This window comes from Salmo salar, chromosome 12, assembly GCF_965601325.2.
Source record: "Salmo salar chromosome 12, fSalSal1, whole genome shotgun sequence".
Lineage (NCBI taxonomy): Eukaryota > Metazoa > Chordata > Actinopteri > Salmoniformes > Salmonidae > Salmo > Salmo salar.
This window is the reverse complement of record NC_138302.1, coordinates 1871342-1889182: the sequence shown is the minus strand read 5'-3', so window position 1 is coordinate 1889182 and position 17841 is coordinate 1871342. Positions and strand designations below refer to the sequence as shown.

The 17841-nt window shown below is 43.1% G+C and overlaps 1 protein-coding gene across 1 annotated transcript in view; it reads left to right on the top strand.

The window, feature by feature from the left end:
• LOC106591949 (guanine nucleotide-binding protein G(I)/G(S)/G(O) subunit gamma-13) overlaps positions 1-16062 on the top strand; it is a 66884-nt gene extending 50822 nt beyond the window's left edge. Inside the window, exons 2-3 of the mRNA XM_045690476.2 lie at positions 12514-12611; positions 15325-16062. Coding sequence (XP_045546432.1) covers positions 12514-12611; positions 15325-15430 — 204 coding nt within the window. The 3' untranslated portion in view covers positions 15431-16062. The remainder of the gene's footprint in view (positions 1-12513; positions 12612-15324) is intronic.
• The last annotated feature ends 1779 nt before the right edge of the window (positions 16063-17841 follow it).

The window sequence follows — 17841 nt, the reverse complement described above, 5'->3', positions numbered from 1 at the left end:
GTAACGTTTATAGCGTCTACATCATTAAGGCTAATAGAGCACCGGGTAACGTTTATACCGTCTACATCATTAAGGCTAATAGAGCACCGGGTAACGTTTATACCGTCTACATCATTAAGGCTAATAGAGCACCGGGTTACGTTTATACCTTCCACATCATTAAGGCTAATAGAGCCCCCGGGTAACGTTTATACCGTCTACATCATTAAGGCTAATAGAGCACCGGGTAACGTTTATACCGTCTACATCATTAAGGCTAATAGAGCACCGGCTAACGTTTATACCGTCTACATCATTAAGGCTAATAGAGCACCGGGTTGCGTTTATACCTTCTACATCATTAAGGCTAATAGAGCACTGGGTAAAGTTTATACCGTCTACATCATTAAGGGTAATAGAGCACCGGGTAACGTTTATACCGTCTACATCATTAAGGCTAATAGAGCACCGGGTAACGTTTATACCGTCTACATCATTAAGGCTAATAGAGCACCGGGTAACGTCCAAACAGTCTACTTTATTAAGGCTAATAGAGCACCGTGTAACGTTTATACCGTCTACATCATTAAGGCTAATAGAGCACCGGGTAACGTTTATACCGTCTAAAACATTAAGGCTAATAGAGCACCGGGTAACGTTTATACCGTCTACATCATTAAGGCTAATAGAGCACCGGGTAACGTTTATACCGTCTACATCATTAAGGCTAATAGAGCACCGGGTAACGTTTATACCGTCTACATCATTAAGACTAATAGTGCACCGGGTAAAGTTTATACCGTCTACATCATTAAGGCTAATAGAGCACCGGGTTACGTTTATACCGTCTACATCATTAAGGCTAATAGAGCACCGGGTAACGTTTATAGCGTCTACATCATTAAGGCTAATAGAGCACCGGGTAACGTTTATACCGTCTACATCATTAAGGCTAATAGAGCACCGGGTAACGTTTATACCGTCTACATCATTAAGGCTAATAGAGCACCGGGTAACGTTTATACCGTCTACATCATTAAGGCTAATAGAGCACCGGGTTACGTTTATACCTTCCACATCATTAAGGCTAATAGAGCCCCCGGGTAACGTTTATACCGTCTACATCATTAAGGCTAATAGAGCACCGGGTAACGTTTATACCGTCTACATCATTAAGGCTAATAGAGCACCGGGTAACGTTTATACCGTCTACATCATTAAGGCTAATAGAGCACCGGGTTGCGTTTATACCTTCTACATCATTAAGGCTAATAGAGCCCCCGGGTAATGTTTATACCGTCTACATCATTAAGGCTAATAGAGCACCGGGTAACGTCCATACAGTCTACATCATTAAGGCTAATAGAGCACCGGGTAACGTTTATACCGTCTACATCATTAAGGCTAATAGAGCACCGGGTAACGTTTATACCGTCTAAAACATTAAGGCTAATAGAGCACCGGGTAACGTTTATACCGTCTACATCATTAAGGCTAATAGAGCACCGGGTAACGTATATACCGTCTACATCATTAAGGCTAATAGAGCACCGGGTAAAATTTATACCGTCTACATCATTAAGGCTAATAGAGCACCGGGTAACGTTTATACCGTCTACATCATTAAGGCTAATAGAGCACCGGGTTACGTTTATACCTTCTACATCATTAAGGCTAATAGAGCCCCCGGGTAACTTTTATACCGTCTACATCATTAAGGCTAATAGACACCCGGGTAACGTTTATACCGTCTACATCATTAAGGGTAATAGAGCACCGGGTAACGTTTATACCGTCTACATCATTAAGGCTAATAGAGCACCGGGTAACGTTTATACTGTCTACATCATTAAGGCTAATAGAGCACCGGGTAACATTTATACCGTCTACATCATTAAGGCTAATAGAGCACCGGGTAACGTTTATACCGTCTACATCATTAAGGCTAATACAGCCCCCGGGTAATGTTTATACCGTCTACATCAATAAGGCTAATAGAGCACCGGGTAACGTTTATACCGTCTACATCATTAAGGCTAATAGAGCACCGGGTAACGTTTATACCGTCTACATCATTAAGGCTAATAGAGCACCGGGTAACGTTTATACCGTCTACATCATTAAGGCTAATAGAGCACCGGGTTACGTTTATACCGTCTACATCATTAAGGCTAATAGAGCACCGGGTAACGTTTATACCGTCTACATCATTAAGGCTAATAGAGCACCGGGTAAGGTTTATACCGTCTACATCATTAAGGCTAATAGAGCACCGGGTAACGTTTATACCGTCTACATCATTAAGGCTAATAGAGCACCGGGTAACGTTTATACCGTCTACATCATTAAGGCTAATAGAGCACCGGGTAAGGTTTATACCGTCTACATCATTAAGGCTAATAGAGCACCGGGTAAGGTTTATACCGTCTACATCATTAAGGCTAATAGAGCAACGGGTAACGTTTATAACGTCTACATCATTAAGGCTTATAGAGCACCGGGTAACGTTTATACCGTCTACATCATTAAGGCTAATAGAGCACCGGGTAACATTTATACCGTCTACATCATTAAGGCTAATAGAGCACCGGGTAACGTTTATACCGTCTACATCATTAAGGCTAATAGAGCACCGGGTTACGTTTATACCTTCTACATCATTAAGGCTAATAGAGCACCGGGTAAAGTTTATACCGTCTACATCATTAAGGCTAATAGAGCACCGGGTAACGTTTATACCGTCTACATCATTAAGGCTAATAGAGCACCGGGTAACGTTTATACCGTCTACATCATTAAGGCTAATAGAGCACCGGGTTACGTTTATACCGTCTAAAACATTAAGGCTAATAGAGCACCGGGTAACGTTTATACCGTCTACATCATTAAGGCTAATAGAGCACCGGGTAACGTTTATACCGTCTACATCATTAAGGCTAATAGAGCACCGGGTAACGTTTATACCGTCTACATCATTAAGGCTAATAGAGCACCGGGTTACGTTTATACCGTCTACATCATTAAGGCTAATAGAGCACCGGGTAACGTTTATACCGTCTACATCATTAAGGCTAATAGAGCACCGGGTAACGTTTATACTGTCTACATAATTAAGGCTAATAGAGCACCGGGTAACATTTATACCGTCTACATTATTAAGGCTAATAGAGCACCGGGTAACGTTTATACCGTCTACATCATTAAGGCTAATAGAGCACCGGGTAACGTTTATACCGTCTACATCATTAAGGCTAATAGAGCACCGGGTTACGTTTATACCGTCTACATCATTAAGGCTAATAGTGCACCGGGTAACGTTTATACCGTCTACATCATTAAGGCTAATAGAGCACCGGGTAACGTTTATACCGTCTACATCATTAAGGCTAATAGAGCACCGGGTAACGTTTATACCGTCTACATCATTAAGGCTAATAGAGCACCGGGTAACGTTTATACCGTCTACATCATTAAGGCTAATAGAGCACCGGGTAACGTTTATACCGTCTACATCATTAAGGCTAATAGAGCACCGGGTAACGTTTATACCGTCTAAATCATTAAGGCTAATAGAGCACCGGGTAACGTTTATACCGTCTACATAATTAAGGCTAATAGAGCACCGGGTAACATTTATACCGTCTACATCATTAAGGCTAATAGAGCACCGGGTAACGTTTATACCGTCTACATCATTAAGGCTAATAGAGCACCGGGTTACGTTTATACCTTCTACATCATTAAGGCTAATAGAGCCCCCGGGTAACGTTTATACCGTCTACATCATTAAGGCTAATAGAGCACCGGGTAACGTCCATACAGTCTACATCATTAAGGCTAATAGAGCACCGGGTAACGTTTATACCGTCTACATCATTAAGGCTAATAGAGCACCGGGTAACGTTTATACCGTCTACATCATTAAGGCTAATAGAGCACCGGGTTACGTTTATACCTTCTACATCATTAAGGCTAATAGAGCACCGGGTAACGTTTATACCGTCTACATCATTAAGGCTAATAGAGCACCGGGTAACGTTTATACCGTCTACATCATTAAGGCTAATAGAGCACCGGGTAACGTTTATACCGTCTACATCATTAAGGCTAATAGAGCACCGGGTAACGTTTATACCGTCTACATCATTAAGGCTAATAGAGCACCGGGTAACATTTATACCGTCTACTTCATTAAGGCTAATAGAGCACCGGGTAACGTTTATACCGTCTACATCATTAAGGCTAATAGAGCACCGGGTAACATTTATACCTTCTACATCATTAAGGCTAATAGAGCCCCCGGGTAATGTTTATACCGTCTACATCATTAAGGCTAATAGAGCACCGGGTAACGTCCATACAGTCTACATCATTAAGGCTAATAGAGCACCGGGTAACGTTTATACCGTCTACATCATTAAGGCTAATAGAGCACCGGGTAACGTTTATACCGTCTACATCATTAAGGCTAATAGAGCACCGGGTAAGGTTTATACCGTCTACATCATTAAGGCTAATAGAGCACCGGGTAAGGTTTATACCGTCTACATCATTAAGGCTAATAGAGCACCGGGTAACGTTTATACCGTCTACATCATTAAGGCTTATAGAGCACCGGGTAACGTTTATACCGTCTACATCATTAAGGCTAATAGAGCACCGGGTAACATTTATACCGTCTACATCATTAAGGCTAATAGAGCACTGGGTAACGTTTATACCGTCTACATCATTAAGGCTAATAGAGCACCGGGTTACGTTTATACCTTCTACATCATTAAGGCTAATAGAGCACCGGGTAAAGTTTATACCGTCTACATCATTAAGGCTAATAGAGCACCGGGTAACGTTTATACCGTCTACATCATTAAGGCTAATAGAGCACCGGGTAACGTTTATACCGTCTACATCATTAAGGCTAATAGAGCACCGGGTTACGTTTATACCTTCTACATCATTAAGGCTAATAGAGCCCCCGGGTTACGTTTATACCGTCTACATCATTAAGGCTAATAGAGCACCGGGTAACGTTTATACCGTCTACATCATTAAGGCTAATAGAGCACCGGGTAACGTTTATACCGTCTACATCATTAAGGCTAATAGAGCACCGGGTAACGTTTATACCGTCTACATCATTAAGGCTAATAGAGCACCGGGTTACGTTTATACCTTCTACATCATTAAGGCTAATAGAGCCCCCGGGTAATGTTTATACCGTCTACATCATTAAGGCTAATAGAGCACCGGGTAACGTCCATACAGTCTACATCATTAAGGCTAATAGAGCACCGGGTAACGTTTATACCGTCTACATCATTAAGGCTAATAGAGCACCGGGTAACGTTTATACCATCTACATCATTAAGGCTAATAGAGCACAGGGTAACGTTTATACCGTCTACATCATTAAGGCTAATAGAGCACCGGGTAACGTTTATACGTCTACATCATTAAGGCTAATAGAGCACCGGGTAACGTTTATACCGTCTACATCATTAAGGCTAATAGAGCACCGGGTTACGTTTATACCGTCTACATCATTAAGGCTAATAGAGCACCGGGTTACGTTTATACCGTCTACATCATTAAGGCTAATAGAGCACCGGGTAACGTTTATACCGTCTACATCATTAAGGCTAATAGAGCACCGGGTAACGTTTATACCGTCTACATCATTAAGGCTAATAGAGCACCGGGTAACGTTTATACCGTCTACATCATTAAGGCTAATAGAGCACCGGGTTACGTTTATACCTTCTACATCATTAAGGCTAATAGAGCCCCCGGGTAATGTTTATACCGTCTACATCATTAAGGCTAATAGAGCACCGGGTAACGTCCATACAGTCTACATCATTAAGGCTAATAGAGCACCGGGTAACGTTTATACCGTCTACATCATTAAGGCTAATAGAGCACCGGGTAACGTTTATACCGTCTACATCATTAAGGCTAATAGAGCACCGGGTAACGTTTATACGTCTACATCATTAAGGCTAATAGAGCACCGGGTAACGTTTATACCGTCTACATCATTAAGGCTAATAGAGCACCGGGTTACGTTTATACCGTCTACATCATTAAGGCTAATAGAGCACCGGGTTACGTTTATACCGTCTACATCATTAAGGCTAATAGAGCACCGGGTAACGTTTATACCGTCTACATCATTAAGGCTAATAGAGCACCGGGTAACGTTTATACCGTCTACATCATTAAGGCTAATAGAGCACCGGGTAACGTTTATACCGTCTACATCATTAAGGCTAATAGAGCACCGGGTTACGTTTATACCTTCTACATCATTAAGGCTAATAGAGCCCCCGGGTAATGTTTATACCGTCTACATCATTAAGGCTAATAGAGCACCGGGTAACGTTTATACCGTCTACATCATTAAGGCTAATAGAGCACCGGGTAACGTTTATACCGTCTACATCATTAAGGCTAATAGAGCACCGGGTAACGTTTATACCGTCTACATCATTAAGGCTAATAGAGCACCGGGTTACGTTTATACCTTCTACATCATTAAGGCTAATAGAGCCCCCGGGTAATGTTTATACCGTCTACATCATTAAGGCTAATAGAGCACCGGGTAACGTCCATACAGTCTACATCATTAAGGCTAATAGAGCACCGGGTAACGTTTATACCGTCTACATCATTAAGGCTAATAGAGCACCGGGTAACGTTTATACCATCTACATCATTAAGGCTAATAGAGCACCGGGTAACGTTTATACCGTCTACATCATTAAGGCTAATAGAGCACCGGGTAACGTTTATACGTCTACATCATTAAGGCTAATAGAGCACCGGGTAACGTTTATACCGTCTACATCATTAAGGCTAATAGAGCACCGGGTAACGTTTATACCGTCTACATCATTAAGGCTAATAGAGCACCGGGTAACGTTTATACCGTCTACATCATTAAGGCTAATAGAGCACCGGGTTACGTTTATACCTTCTACATCATTAAGGCTAATAGAGCCCCCGGGTAATGTTTATACCGTCTACATCATTAAGGCTAATAGAGCACCGGGTAACGTCCATACAGTCTACATCATTAAGGCTAATAGAGCACCGGGTAACGTTTATACCGTCTACATCATTAAGGCTAATAGAGCACCGGGTAACGTTTATACGTCTACATCATTAAGGCTAATAGAGCACCGGGTAACGTTTATACCGTCTACATCATTAAGGCTAATAGAGCACAGGGTAACGTTTATACCGTCTACATCATTAAGGCTAATAGAGCACCGGGTAACGTTTATACGTCTACATCATTAAGGCTAATAGAGCACCGGGTAACGTTTATACCGTCTACATCATTAAGGCTAATAGAGCACCGGGTTACGTTTATACCGTCTACATCATTAAGGCTAATAGAGCACCGGGTTACGTTTATACCATCTACATCATTAAGGCTAATAGAGCACCGGGTAACGTTTATACCGTCTACATCATTAAGGCTAATAGAGCACCGGGTAACGTTTATACCGTCTACATCATTAAGGCTAATAGAGCACCGGGTAACGTTTATACCGTCTACATCATTAAGACTAATAGAGCACCGGGTTACGTTTATACCTTCTACATCATTAAGGCTAATAGAGCCCCCGGGTAATGTTTATACCGTCTACATCATTAAGGCTAATAGAGCACCGGGTAACGTCCATACAGTCTACATCATTAAGGCTAATAGAGCACCGGGTAACGTTTATACCGTCTACATCATTAAGGCTAATAGAGCACCGGGTAACGTTTATACCGTCTACATCATTAAGGCTAATAGAGCACCGGGTAACGTTTATACGTCTACATCCTTAAGGCTAATAGAGCACCGGGTAACGTTTATACCGTCTACATCATTAAGGCTAATAGAGCACCGGGTTACGTTTATACCGTCTACATCATTAAGGCTAATAGAGCACCGGGTTACGTTTATACCGTCTACATCATTAAGGCTAATAGAGCACCGGGTAACGTTTATACCGTCTACATCATTAAGGCTAATAGAGCACCGGGTAACGTTTATACCGTCTACATCATTAAGGCTAATAGAGCACCGGGTAACGTTTATACCGTCTACATCATTAAGGCTAATAGAGCACCGGGTTACGTTTATACCTTCTACATCATTAAGGCTAATAGAGCCCCCGGGTAATGTTTATACCGTCTACATCATTAAGGCTAATAGAGCACCGGGTAACGTTTATACCGTCTACATCATTAAGGCTAATAGAGCACCGGGTAACGTTTATACCGTCTACATCATTAAGGCTAATAGAGCACCGGGTAACGTTTATACCGTCTACATCATTAAGGCTAATAGAGCACCGGGTTACGTTTATACCTTCTACATCATTAAGGCTAATAGAGCCCCCGGGTAATGTTTATACCGTCTACATCATTAAGGCTAATAGAGCACCGGGTAACGTCCATACAGTCTACATCATTAAGGCTAATAGAGCACCGGGTAACGTTTATACCGTCTACATCATTAAGGCTAATAGAGCACCGGGTAACGTTTATACCATCTACATCATTAAGGCTAATAGAGCACCGGGTAACGTTTATACCGTCTACATCATTAAGGCTAATAGAGCACCGGGTAACGTTTATACGTCTACATCATTAAGGCTAATAGAGCACCGGGTAACGTTTATACCGTCTACATCATTAAGGCTAATAGAGCACCGGGTTACGTTTATACCGTCTACATCATTAAGGCTAATAGAGCACCGGGTTACGTTTATACCGTCTACATCATTAAGGCTAATAGAGCACCGGGTAACATTTATACCGTCTACATCATTAAGGCTAATAGAGCACCGGGTAACGTTTATACCGTCTACATCATTATTAAGGCTAATAGAGCACCGGGTAACGTTTATACCGTCTACATCATTAAGGCTAATAGAGCACCGGGTTACGTTTATACCTTCTACATCATTAAGGCTAATAGAGCCCCCGGGTAATGTTTATACCGTCTACATCATTAAGGCTAATAGAGCACCGGGTAACGTCCATACAGTCTACATCATTAAGGCTAATAGAGCACCGGGTAACGTTTATACCGTCTACATCATTAAGGCTAATAGAGCACCGGGTAACGTTTATACCGTCTACATCATTAAGGCTAATAGAGCACCGGGTAACGTTTATACCGTCTACATCATTAAGGCTAATAGAGCACCGGGTAACGTTTATACCGTCTACATCATTAAGGGTAATAGAGCACCGGGTAACGTTTATACCGTCTACATCATTAAGGCTAATAGAGCACCGGGTAACGTTTATACCATCTACATCATTAAGGCTAATAGAGCACCGGGTAACGTTTATACCGTCTACATCATTAAGGCTAATAGAGCACCGGGTAACGTTTATACCGTCTACATCATTAAGGCTAATAGAGCACCGGGTAACGTTTATACCGTCTACATCATTAAGGCTAATAGAGCACCGGGTAACGTTTATACCGTTTAATAACGTGTATTATATAAGCATAATAACATCTCTGGATATAGATGCCGTTTCTATTCTCTAGATAAACACTCAGGGTTTAACGGTGTGGTGTCTCTGTTTGTTTGATCGAGATAATGTGTTTTTATTTTTCCGGGCAGGATGAGATTATCGGCTTATTTAATAATAAAAAATAGGGCAGATTAGAAAAAAAGATCTGTAATATGTAATAATATAATATAATATATATCTGTTATATATAATAATATAATAATATATATAATATATCTGTTACTGTTGCTCAGCTAAATTACCTAAATAAATTACCTAAATAAAGGCACATGACCCAGTTTCATCAGTCACACACACACACACACACACACACACACACACACCACACACCCACACACACACACACACACACACACACACACACACACACACACACACACACACACACACACACACACACAAACACACCCACACACACACACACACGTACGTACGTTCTGGTCATATAGGAGACTGTATTGATATGACTGGTAGCAGAGTGTAGACTGTATAGATATGTCTGGTAGCAGGGTGTAGTCTGTATAGATATGTCTGGTAGCAGAGTGTAGACTGTATAGATGTGTCTGGTAGCAGAGTGTAGTCTGTATATATATGTCTGGTAGCAGAGTGTAGACTGTATAGATATGTCTGGTAGCAGAGTGTAGTCTGTATAGATATGTCTGGTAGCAGGGTGTAGTCTGTATAGATATGTCTGGTAGCAGAGTGTAGACTGTATAGATATGTCTGGTAGCAGAGTGTAGTCTGTATAGATATGTCTGGTAGCAGGGTGTAGTCTGTATAGATATGTCTGGTAGCAGAGTGTAGACTGTATAGATATGTCTGGTAGCAGAGTGTAGTCTGTATAGATATGTCTGGTAGCAGAGTGTAGTCTGTATAGATATGTCTGTTAGCAGAGTGGAGACTGTATAGATATGTCTGGTAGCAGAGTGTAGTCTGTATAGATATGTCTGGTAGCAGAGTGTAGTCTGTATAGATATGTCTGGTAGCAGAGTGTAGACTGTATAGATATGTCTGGTAGCAGAGTGTAGACTGGTAGCAGAGTGTAGTCTGTATTGATATGTCTGGTAGCAGAGTTTTGTCTGTATAGATATGTCTGGTAGCAGAGTGTAGACTGGTAGCAGAGTGGAGACTGTATAGATATGTCTGGTAGCAGAGTGGAGACTGGTAGCAGAGTGTAGACTGTATAGATATGTCTGGTAGCAGAGTGTAGACTGTATAGATATGTCTGGTAGCAGAGTGTAGACTGTATAGATATGTCTGGTAGCAGAGTGTAGACTGGTAGCAGAGTGGAGACTGTATAGATATGTCTGGTAGCAGAGTGTAGTCTGTATAGATATGTCTGGTAGCAGAGTGTAGACTGGTAGCAGAGTGTAGTCTGTATTGATATGTCTGGTAGCAGAGTGTAGACTGTATAGATATGTCTGGTAGCAGAGTTTTGTCTGTATAGATATGTCTGGTAGCAGAGTGTAGACTGGTAGCAGAGTGGAGACTGTATAGATATGTCTGGTAGCAGAGTGGAGACTGGTAGCAGAGTGTAGACTGTATAGATATGTCTGGTAGCAGAGTGTAGACTGTATAGATATGTCTGGTAGCAGAGTGTAGACTGTATAGATATGTCTGGTAGCAGAGTGTAGACTGTATAGATATGTCTGGTAGCAGAGTGTAGACTGGTAGCAGAGTGGAGACTGTATAGATATGTCTGGTAGCAGAGTGTAGTCTGTATAGATATGTCTGGTAGCAGAGTGTAGACTGTATAGATATGTCTGGTAGCAGAGTGTAGACTGTATAGATATGTCTGGTAGCAGGGTGTAGTCTGTATAGATATGTCTGGTAGCAGGGTGAAGTCTGTATAGATATGTCTGGTAGCAGAGTGTAGACTGTATAGATATGTCTGGTAGCAGAGTGTAGACTGTATAGATATGTCTGGTAGCAGAGTGTAGACTGGTAGCAGAGTGTAGTCTGTATAGATATGTCTGGTAGCAGAGTGTAGTCTGTATAGATATGTCTGGTAGCAGAGTGTAGACTGTATAGATATGTCTGGTAGCAGAGTGTAGTCTGTATAGATATGTCTGGTAGCAGAGTGTAGTCTGTATAGATATGTCTGGTAGCAGAGTGTAGACTGTATAGATATGTCTGGTATTTGATATGTCACAATAATGTGTGTATTATGTAACGTGTGTATAATGTAATGTGTGTATTATGAAACGGGTGTATTATGTAACGTGTGAATAATGTAACATGTGTATTATGTAATGTGTGTATTCTGTAATGTGTGTATAGTGTAACGTGTGTATTATGTAACGTGTGTATTATGTAATGTGTGTATTATGTAATGTGTGTATTATGTAATGTGTGTATTATGTAATGTGTGTATTATGTAATGTGTGTATTATGTAATGTGTGAATAATGTAACATGTGTATTATGTAATGTGTGTATTATGTAACGTGTGTATAATGTAACATGTGTATAATGTAACATGTGTATAACGTAATGTGTGAATTATGTAATGTGTGAATTATGTAATATGTGAATTATGTAATGTGTGTATAATGTAATGTGTGTATTATGTAACGTGTGTATTATGTAACGTGTGTATTCTGTAATGTGTGTATAATGTAACGTGTGTATTATGTAACGTGTGTATTATGTAATGTGTGTATTATGTAACGTGTGTATTATGTAATGTGTGTATAATGTAACGTGTGTATTATGTAACGTGTGTATTATGTAATGTGTGTATTATGTAACGTGTGTATAATGTAATGAGTGTATAATGTAACGTGTGTATTATGTAACGTGTGTATTATGTAACGTGTGTATTATGTTATGTGTGTATAATGTAACGTGTGTATTATGTAACGTGTGTATTATGTAACGTGTGTATTATGTAATGTGTGTATAATGTAATATGTGTATAATGTGATGTGTGTATTATGTAACGTGTGTATTATGTAATGTGTGTATTATGTCATGGGAGCAGATGGAGGACCTGGACCTTCCCCAGATGAAGAGAGAGGTGGAGAGTCTTCAGTACCAGCTGGCCATCAACAGAGAGAAATCATCCATCACTGTTACTGAGTAGGTTGTGTCCTTCTGGTCTCTACCCCAGTGTCCCTCTGGTCTCTACCCCCAGTGTCCTTCTGGTCTCTACCCCCAGTGTGCTTCTGGTCTCTACCCCCAGTGTCCTTCTGGTCTCTACCCCCAGTGTCCTTCTGGTCTCTACCCCCAGTGTCCTTCTGGTCTCTACCCCCAGTGGCCTTCTGTTCTGTACCCCCAGTGTCCTTCTGGTCTCTACCCCCAGTGTCCTTCTGGTCTCTACCTCCAGTGTCCTTCTGGTCTCTACCCCCAGTGTCCTTCTGGTCTCTACCCCAGTGTCCTTCTGGTCTCTACCCCCAGTATCCTTCTGGTCTCTACCCCAGTGTCCTTCTGGTCTCTACCCCCAGTATCCTTCTGGTCTCTACCCCAGTATCCTTCTGGTCTCTACCCCCAGTGTCCTTTTGGTCTCTACCCCCAGTGTCCCTCTGGTCTCTACCCCTGTATTATGACAGGTGTTGTTTTACAGGGTCAGCCATAGTAGTGTGATAGGTGCAGTGTAATGTGTTGGTTTAAATGGCCAGCCATAGTAATATGTCCCTCCCTGGAAATCATTGTGGGTTTAAATGCCTTGCTCAAGGTCACATCAACAGATTGTTCAGCTTGTTCCGCTCCGGTATTCAAACCAGCGACCTTTCGTTGACCGGCCCGGTGCTCTAACCACTAGGCTGTTGCAATTTGGTTGACATATTTAAAGCTGTTCGGTCAGAAACATTGAAATGTGAATAGATCGGATTGTTGGGTCAGGTTGTAAAAACAAAAGTCTCATCTAGGTTTCAAACTAGCAACCTTGTCTAAGTCCGGGATTCAATCTAGCAACCTTGTCTAAGTCCGGGATTCAATCTAGCAACCTTGTCTAAGTCTGGGATTCAATCTAGCAACCTTGTCGACGCCCGGGATTCAATCTAGCAACCTTGTCGACGCCCGGGATTCAATCTAGCAACCTTGTCGATGCCCGGGATTCAAACTAGCAACCTTGTCGAAGTCCGGGATTCAATCTAGCAACCTTGTCGAAGTCCGGGATTCAATCTAGCAACCTTGTCGACGCCCGGGATTCAATCTAGCAACCTTGTCGACGCCCGGGATTCAATCTAGCAACCTTGTCTAAGTCCGGGATGCAACCTTGTCGAATTCCGGGATTCAATCTAGCAACCTTGTCGACGCCCGGGATTCAATCTAGCAACCTTGTCGCCACCCGGGATTCAATCTAGCAACCTTGTCTAAGTCTGGGATTCAATCTAGCAACCTTGTCGACGCCCGGGATTCAATCTAGCAACCTTGTCGACGCCCGGGATTCAATCTAGCAACCTTATCTAAGTCCGGGATTCAATCTAGCAACCTTGTCGAATTCCGGGATTCAATCTAGCAACCTTGTCGACGCCCGGGATTCAATCTAGCAATCTTGTCGACGCCCGGGATTCAAACTAGCAACCTTGTCGAAGTCCGGGATTCAATCTAGCAACTTTTTCGAAGTCCGGGATTCAATCTAGCAACCTTGTCTAAGTCTGGGATTCAATCTAGCAACCTTGTCTACGTCTGGGATTCAATCTAGCAACCTTGTCTACGTCTAGGATTAAAACTAGAAACCTTGTCTACGCCCGGGATTCAAACTAGCAACCTTGTCGACGTCCGGGATTCAAACTAGCAACCTTGTCGACGTCCGGCATTCAATCTAGCAACCTTGTCGACGTCCGGGATTCAAACTAGCAACCTTGTCGACGTCCAGCATTCAATCTAGCAACCTTTGTCTAAGTCTGGGATTCAATCTAGCAACCTTGTCTACGTCTGGGATTCAAACTAGCAACCTTGTCGACGGCCGGGATTCAATCTAGCAACCTTGTCTACGTCTAGGATTCAAACTAGCAACCTTGTCGACGTCCGGCATTCAATCTAGCAACCTTGTCGACGTCCGGGATTCAATCTAGCAACCTTGTCGACGTCCGGGATTCAATCTAGCAACCTTGTCTAAGTCCGTGATTCAATCTAGCAACCTTGTCGAATTCCGGGATTCAATCTAGCAACCTTGTCGACGCCCGGGATTCAATCTAGCAATCTTGTCGACGCCCGGGATTCAAACTAGCAACCTTGTCGAAGTCTGGGATTCAATCTAGCAACCTTGTCGAAGTCTAGGATTCAACCTAGCAACCTTGTCTACTCCCGGGATTCAAACTAGCAACCTTGTCGACGTCCGGGATTCAATCTAGCAACCTTGTCTACGTCCGGGATTCAAACTAGCAACCTTGTCGACGTCCGGCATTCAATCTAGCAACCTTTGTCTAAGTCTGGGATTCAATCTAGCAACCTTGTCTACGTCTAGGATTCAAACTAGCAACCTTGTCTAAGTCCGGGATTCAATCTAGCAACCTTGTCTTAGTCCGGGATTCAAACTAGCAACCTTGTCTAAGTCCGGGATTCAATATAGCAACCTTGTCTACGTCTGGGATTCAAACCCATCGTGGGTTTTTAAAGGCAAATGTTTCCGCGTTTGGGGAGATCCTATTCACGGTAAACGCTGTCGGCCCAATCAGAACCTTTAAAATAACACCTACAACCTCAACCTGAGATCGGATTGAATCCCAGTGGATCGAGGGGTGTGGTCTAACAGGGGTGTGGTCTAACAGGGGTTTGGTCTAACGGGGTGTGGTCTAACGGGGTGTGTGTGTGTGTGTTTGTGTGTGTGTGTGTGTTCTCTCGGCAGGCTGGTGAAATGGATCGAGGGGTGTGTGTGTGACGACCCGTTCCTGAACCCAGAGCTGATGAGGGCCAACCCCTGGGTGGAGAAAGGCAAATGTGTGATCCTCTAACGGACGCACACACGGATACACACACACACACACCAAGTTATCCCGTCCTATTTATTTGTACATCCATGTCTATGGTTTTAGTTGAAAATAGTCCCCTTCCTTCCTGTGAGCAGAATGTCCTGCATTGAAAGTAGTCCCCTTCCTTCCTGTGAGCAGCATGTCCTGCATTGAAAGTTGCCCCCTTCCTTCCTGTGAGCAGCATGTCCTGCATTGAAAGTAGCTCCCTTCCTTCCCGTGAGCAGCATGTCTTGCATTGAAAGTAGTCCCCTTCCTTCCTGTGAGCAGAATGTCCTGCATTGAAAGTACTCCCCTTCCTTCCTGTGAGCAGCATGTCCTGCATTGGATGTAGCTCCCTTCCTTCCTGTGAGCAGCATGTCCTGCATTGAAAGTAGTCCCCTTCCTTCCTGTGAGCAGCATGTCCTGCATTGAAAGTAGTCCCCTTCCTTCCTGTGAGCAGCATGTCCTGCATTGAAAGTAGCTCCCTTCCTTTGTTAAAAGAAACAGATAGAAGTTTGTTGTTAACTAAAATCACACTTTTTATTGGCGTTTTCCCCCCACTGTCAATCAGAATACAAATGTTTTTATAGGCTTTTTCCATTGTCAATCAAACATAATAAAGAGGTGGTTTGACAGATTGACTCTTGGCTATTTACATACTAACACTCTAACGTGTGTGTGTACGGTAAGTGTGTTTGTGTACGGTGTGTGTGTGTACAGTGTGTGTGTGTGTGTGTGTGTGTGTGTGTGTGTGTGTGTGTGTGTGTGTGTGTGTGTGTGTGTGTGTGTGTGTGTGTGTGTGTGTGTGTACGGTGTGTGTGTGTACGGTGTGTGTGTGTGTGTACTGTGTGTGTGTGTGTGTGTGTGTGTGTACGGTGTGTGTGTACGGTGTGTGTGTGTGTGTGTGTGTGTGTGTGTGTACGGTGTGTGTGTGTGTGTACGGTGTGTGTGTGTGTGTGTTATAGCAGTTCTCTGATGTAGACGTTGCATCGCACGGCGTTGGACACGCCCTCGTTGAAACGGAACCACACGTCACTGTTGCCAACCGCCGTCCCCATGGGTGGTTCCGACTGCCCCGTGTCTCCCCCCCGGGGACTGAGACAGTAATATCAGCCCCCAGACTGCCCCGTGTCTCCACCCCGGGGACTGAGACAGTAATATCAGCCCCCAGACTGCCCCGTGTCTCCCCCCCGGGGACTGAGACAGTGATATCAGCCCCCAGACTGCCCCGTGTCTCCCCCCCGGGGACTGAGACAGTAATATCAGCCCCCTGACTGCCCCGTGTCTCCCCCCCGGGGACTGAGACAGTAATATCAGCCCCCAGACTGCCCCGTGTCTCCCCCCCCCGGGGACTGAGACAGTAATATCAGCCCCCAGACTGCCCCGTGTCTCCCCCCCGGGGACTGAGACAGTAATATCAGCCCCCAGACTGCCCCGTGTCTCCCCCCCCCGGGGACTGAGACAGTAATATCAGCCCCCAGACTGCCCCGTGTCTCCCCCCCGGGGACTGAGACAGTAATATCAGCCCCCAGACTGCCCCGTGTCTCCCCCCCAGGGACTGAGACAGTAATATCATCCCCCAGACTGCCCCGTAACCTGGTTTCAGAGTCTAATACACACCATTAACCTCTCTGGGCTAGGCGGGACGAATTCATCCCACCTACGCAACAGCTAGTGTAATCCAGTGGAGCGATTTTCAAATACCTTAAAAATCCTATTACTTCAATTTCTCAAACATATGACTATTTTACAGCTATTTAAAGACAAGACTCTCGTTAATCTAACCACACTGTCCGATTTCAAAAAGGCTTTACAACGAAAGCAAAACATTAGATTATGTCAGCAGAGTACCCAGCCAGAAATAATCAGACACCCATTTTTCAAGCTAGCATATAATGTCACAAAAACCCAGAAGACAGCTAAATGCAGCACTAACCTTTGATGATCTTCATCAGATGACAACCCTAGGACATTGTGTTATACAATACATGCATGTTTTGTTCAATCAAGTTCATATTTATATCAAAAAACAGCTTTTTACATTAGCATGTGACGTTCAGAACTAGCATAACCCCCGCAAACTTCCGGGGAATTTGCTAACAATTTACTAAATTACTCACGATAAACGTTCACAAAAAGCATAACAATTATTTTAAGAATTATAGATACAGAACTCCTCTATGCACTCGATATGTCCGATTTTAAAATAGCTTTTTGGTGAAAGCACATTTTGCAATATTCTAAGTACATAGCCCAGGCATCACGGGCTAGCTATTTAGACACCCGGCAAGTTTAGCACTCACCAATATCAGATTTACTATTATAAAAGTTAGATTACCTTTTGTTGTCTTCGTCAGAATGCACTCCCAGGACTGCTACTTCAATAACAAATGTGGGTTTGGTCAAAAATAATC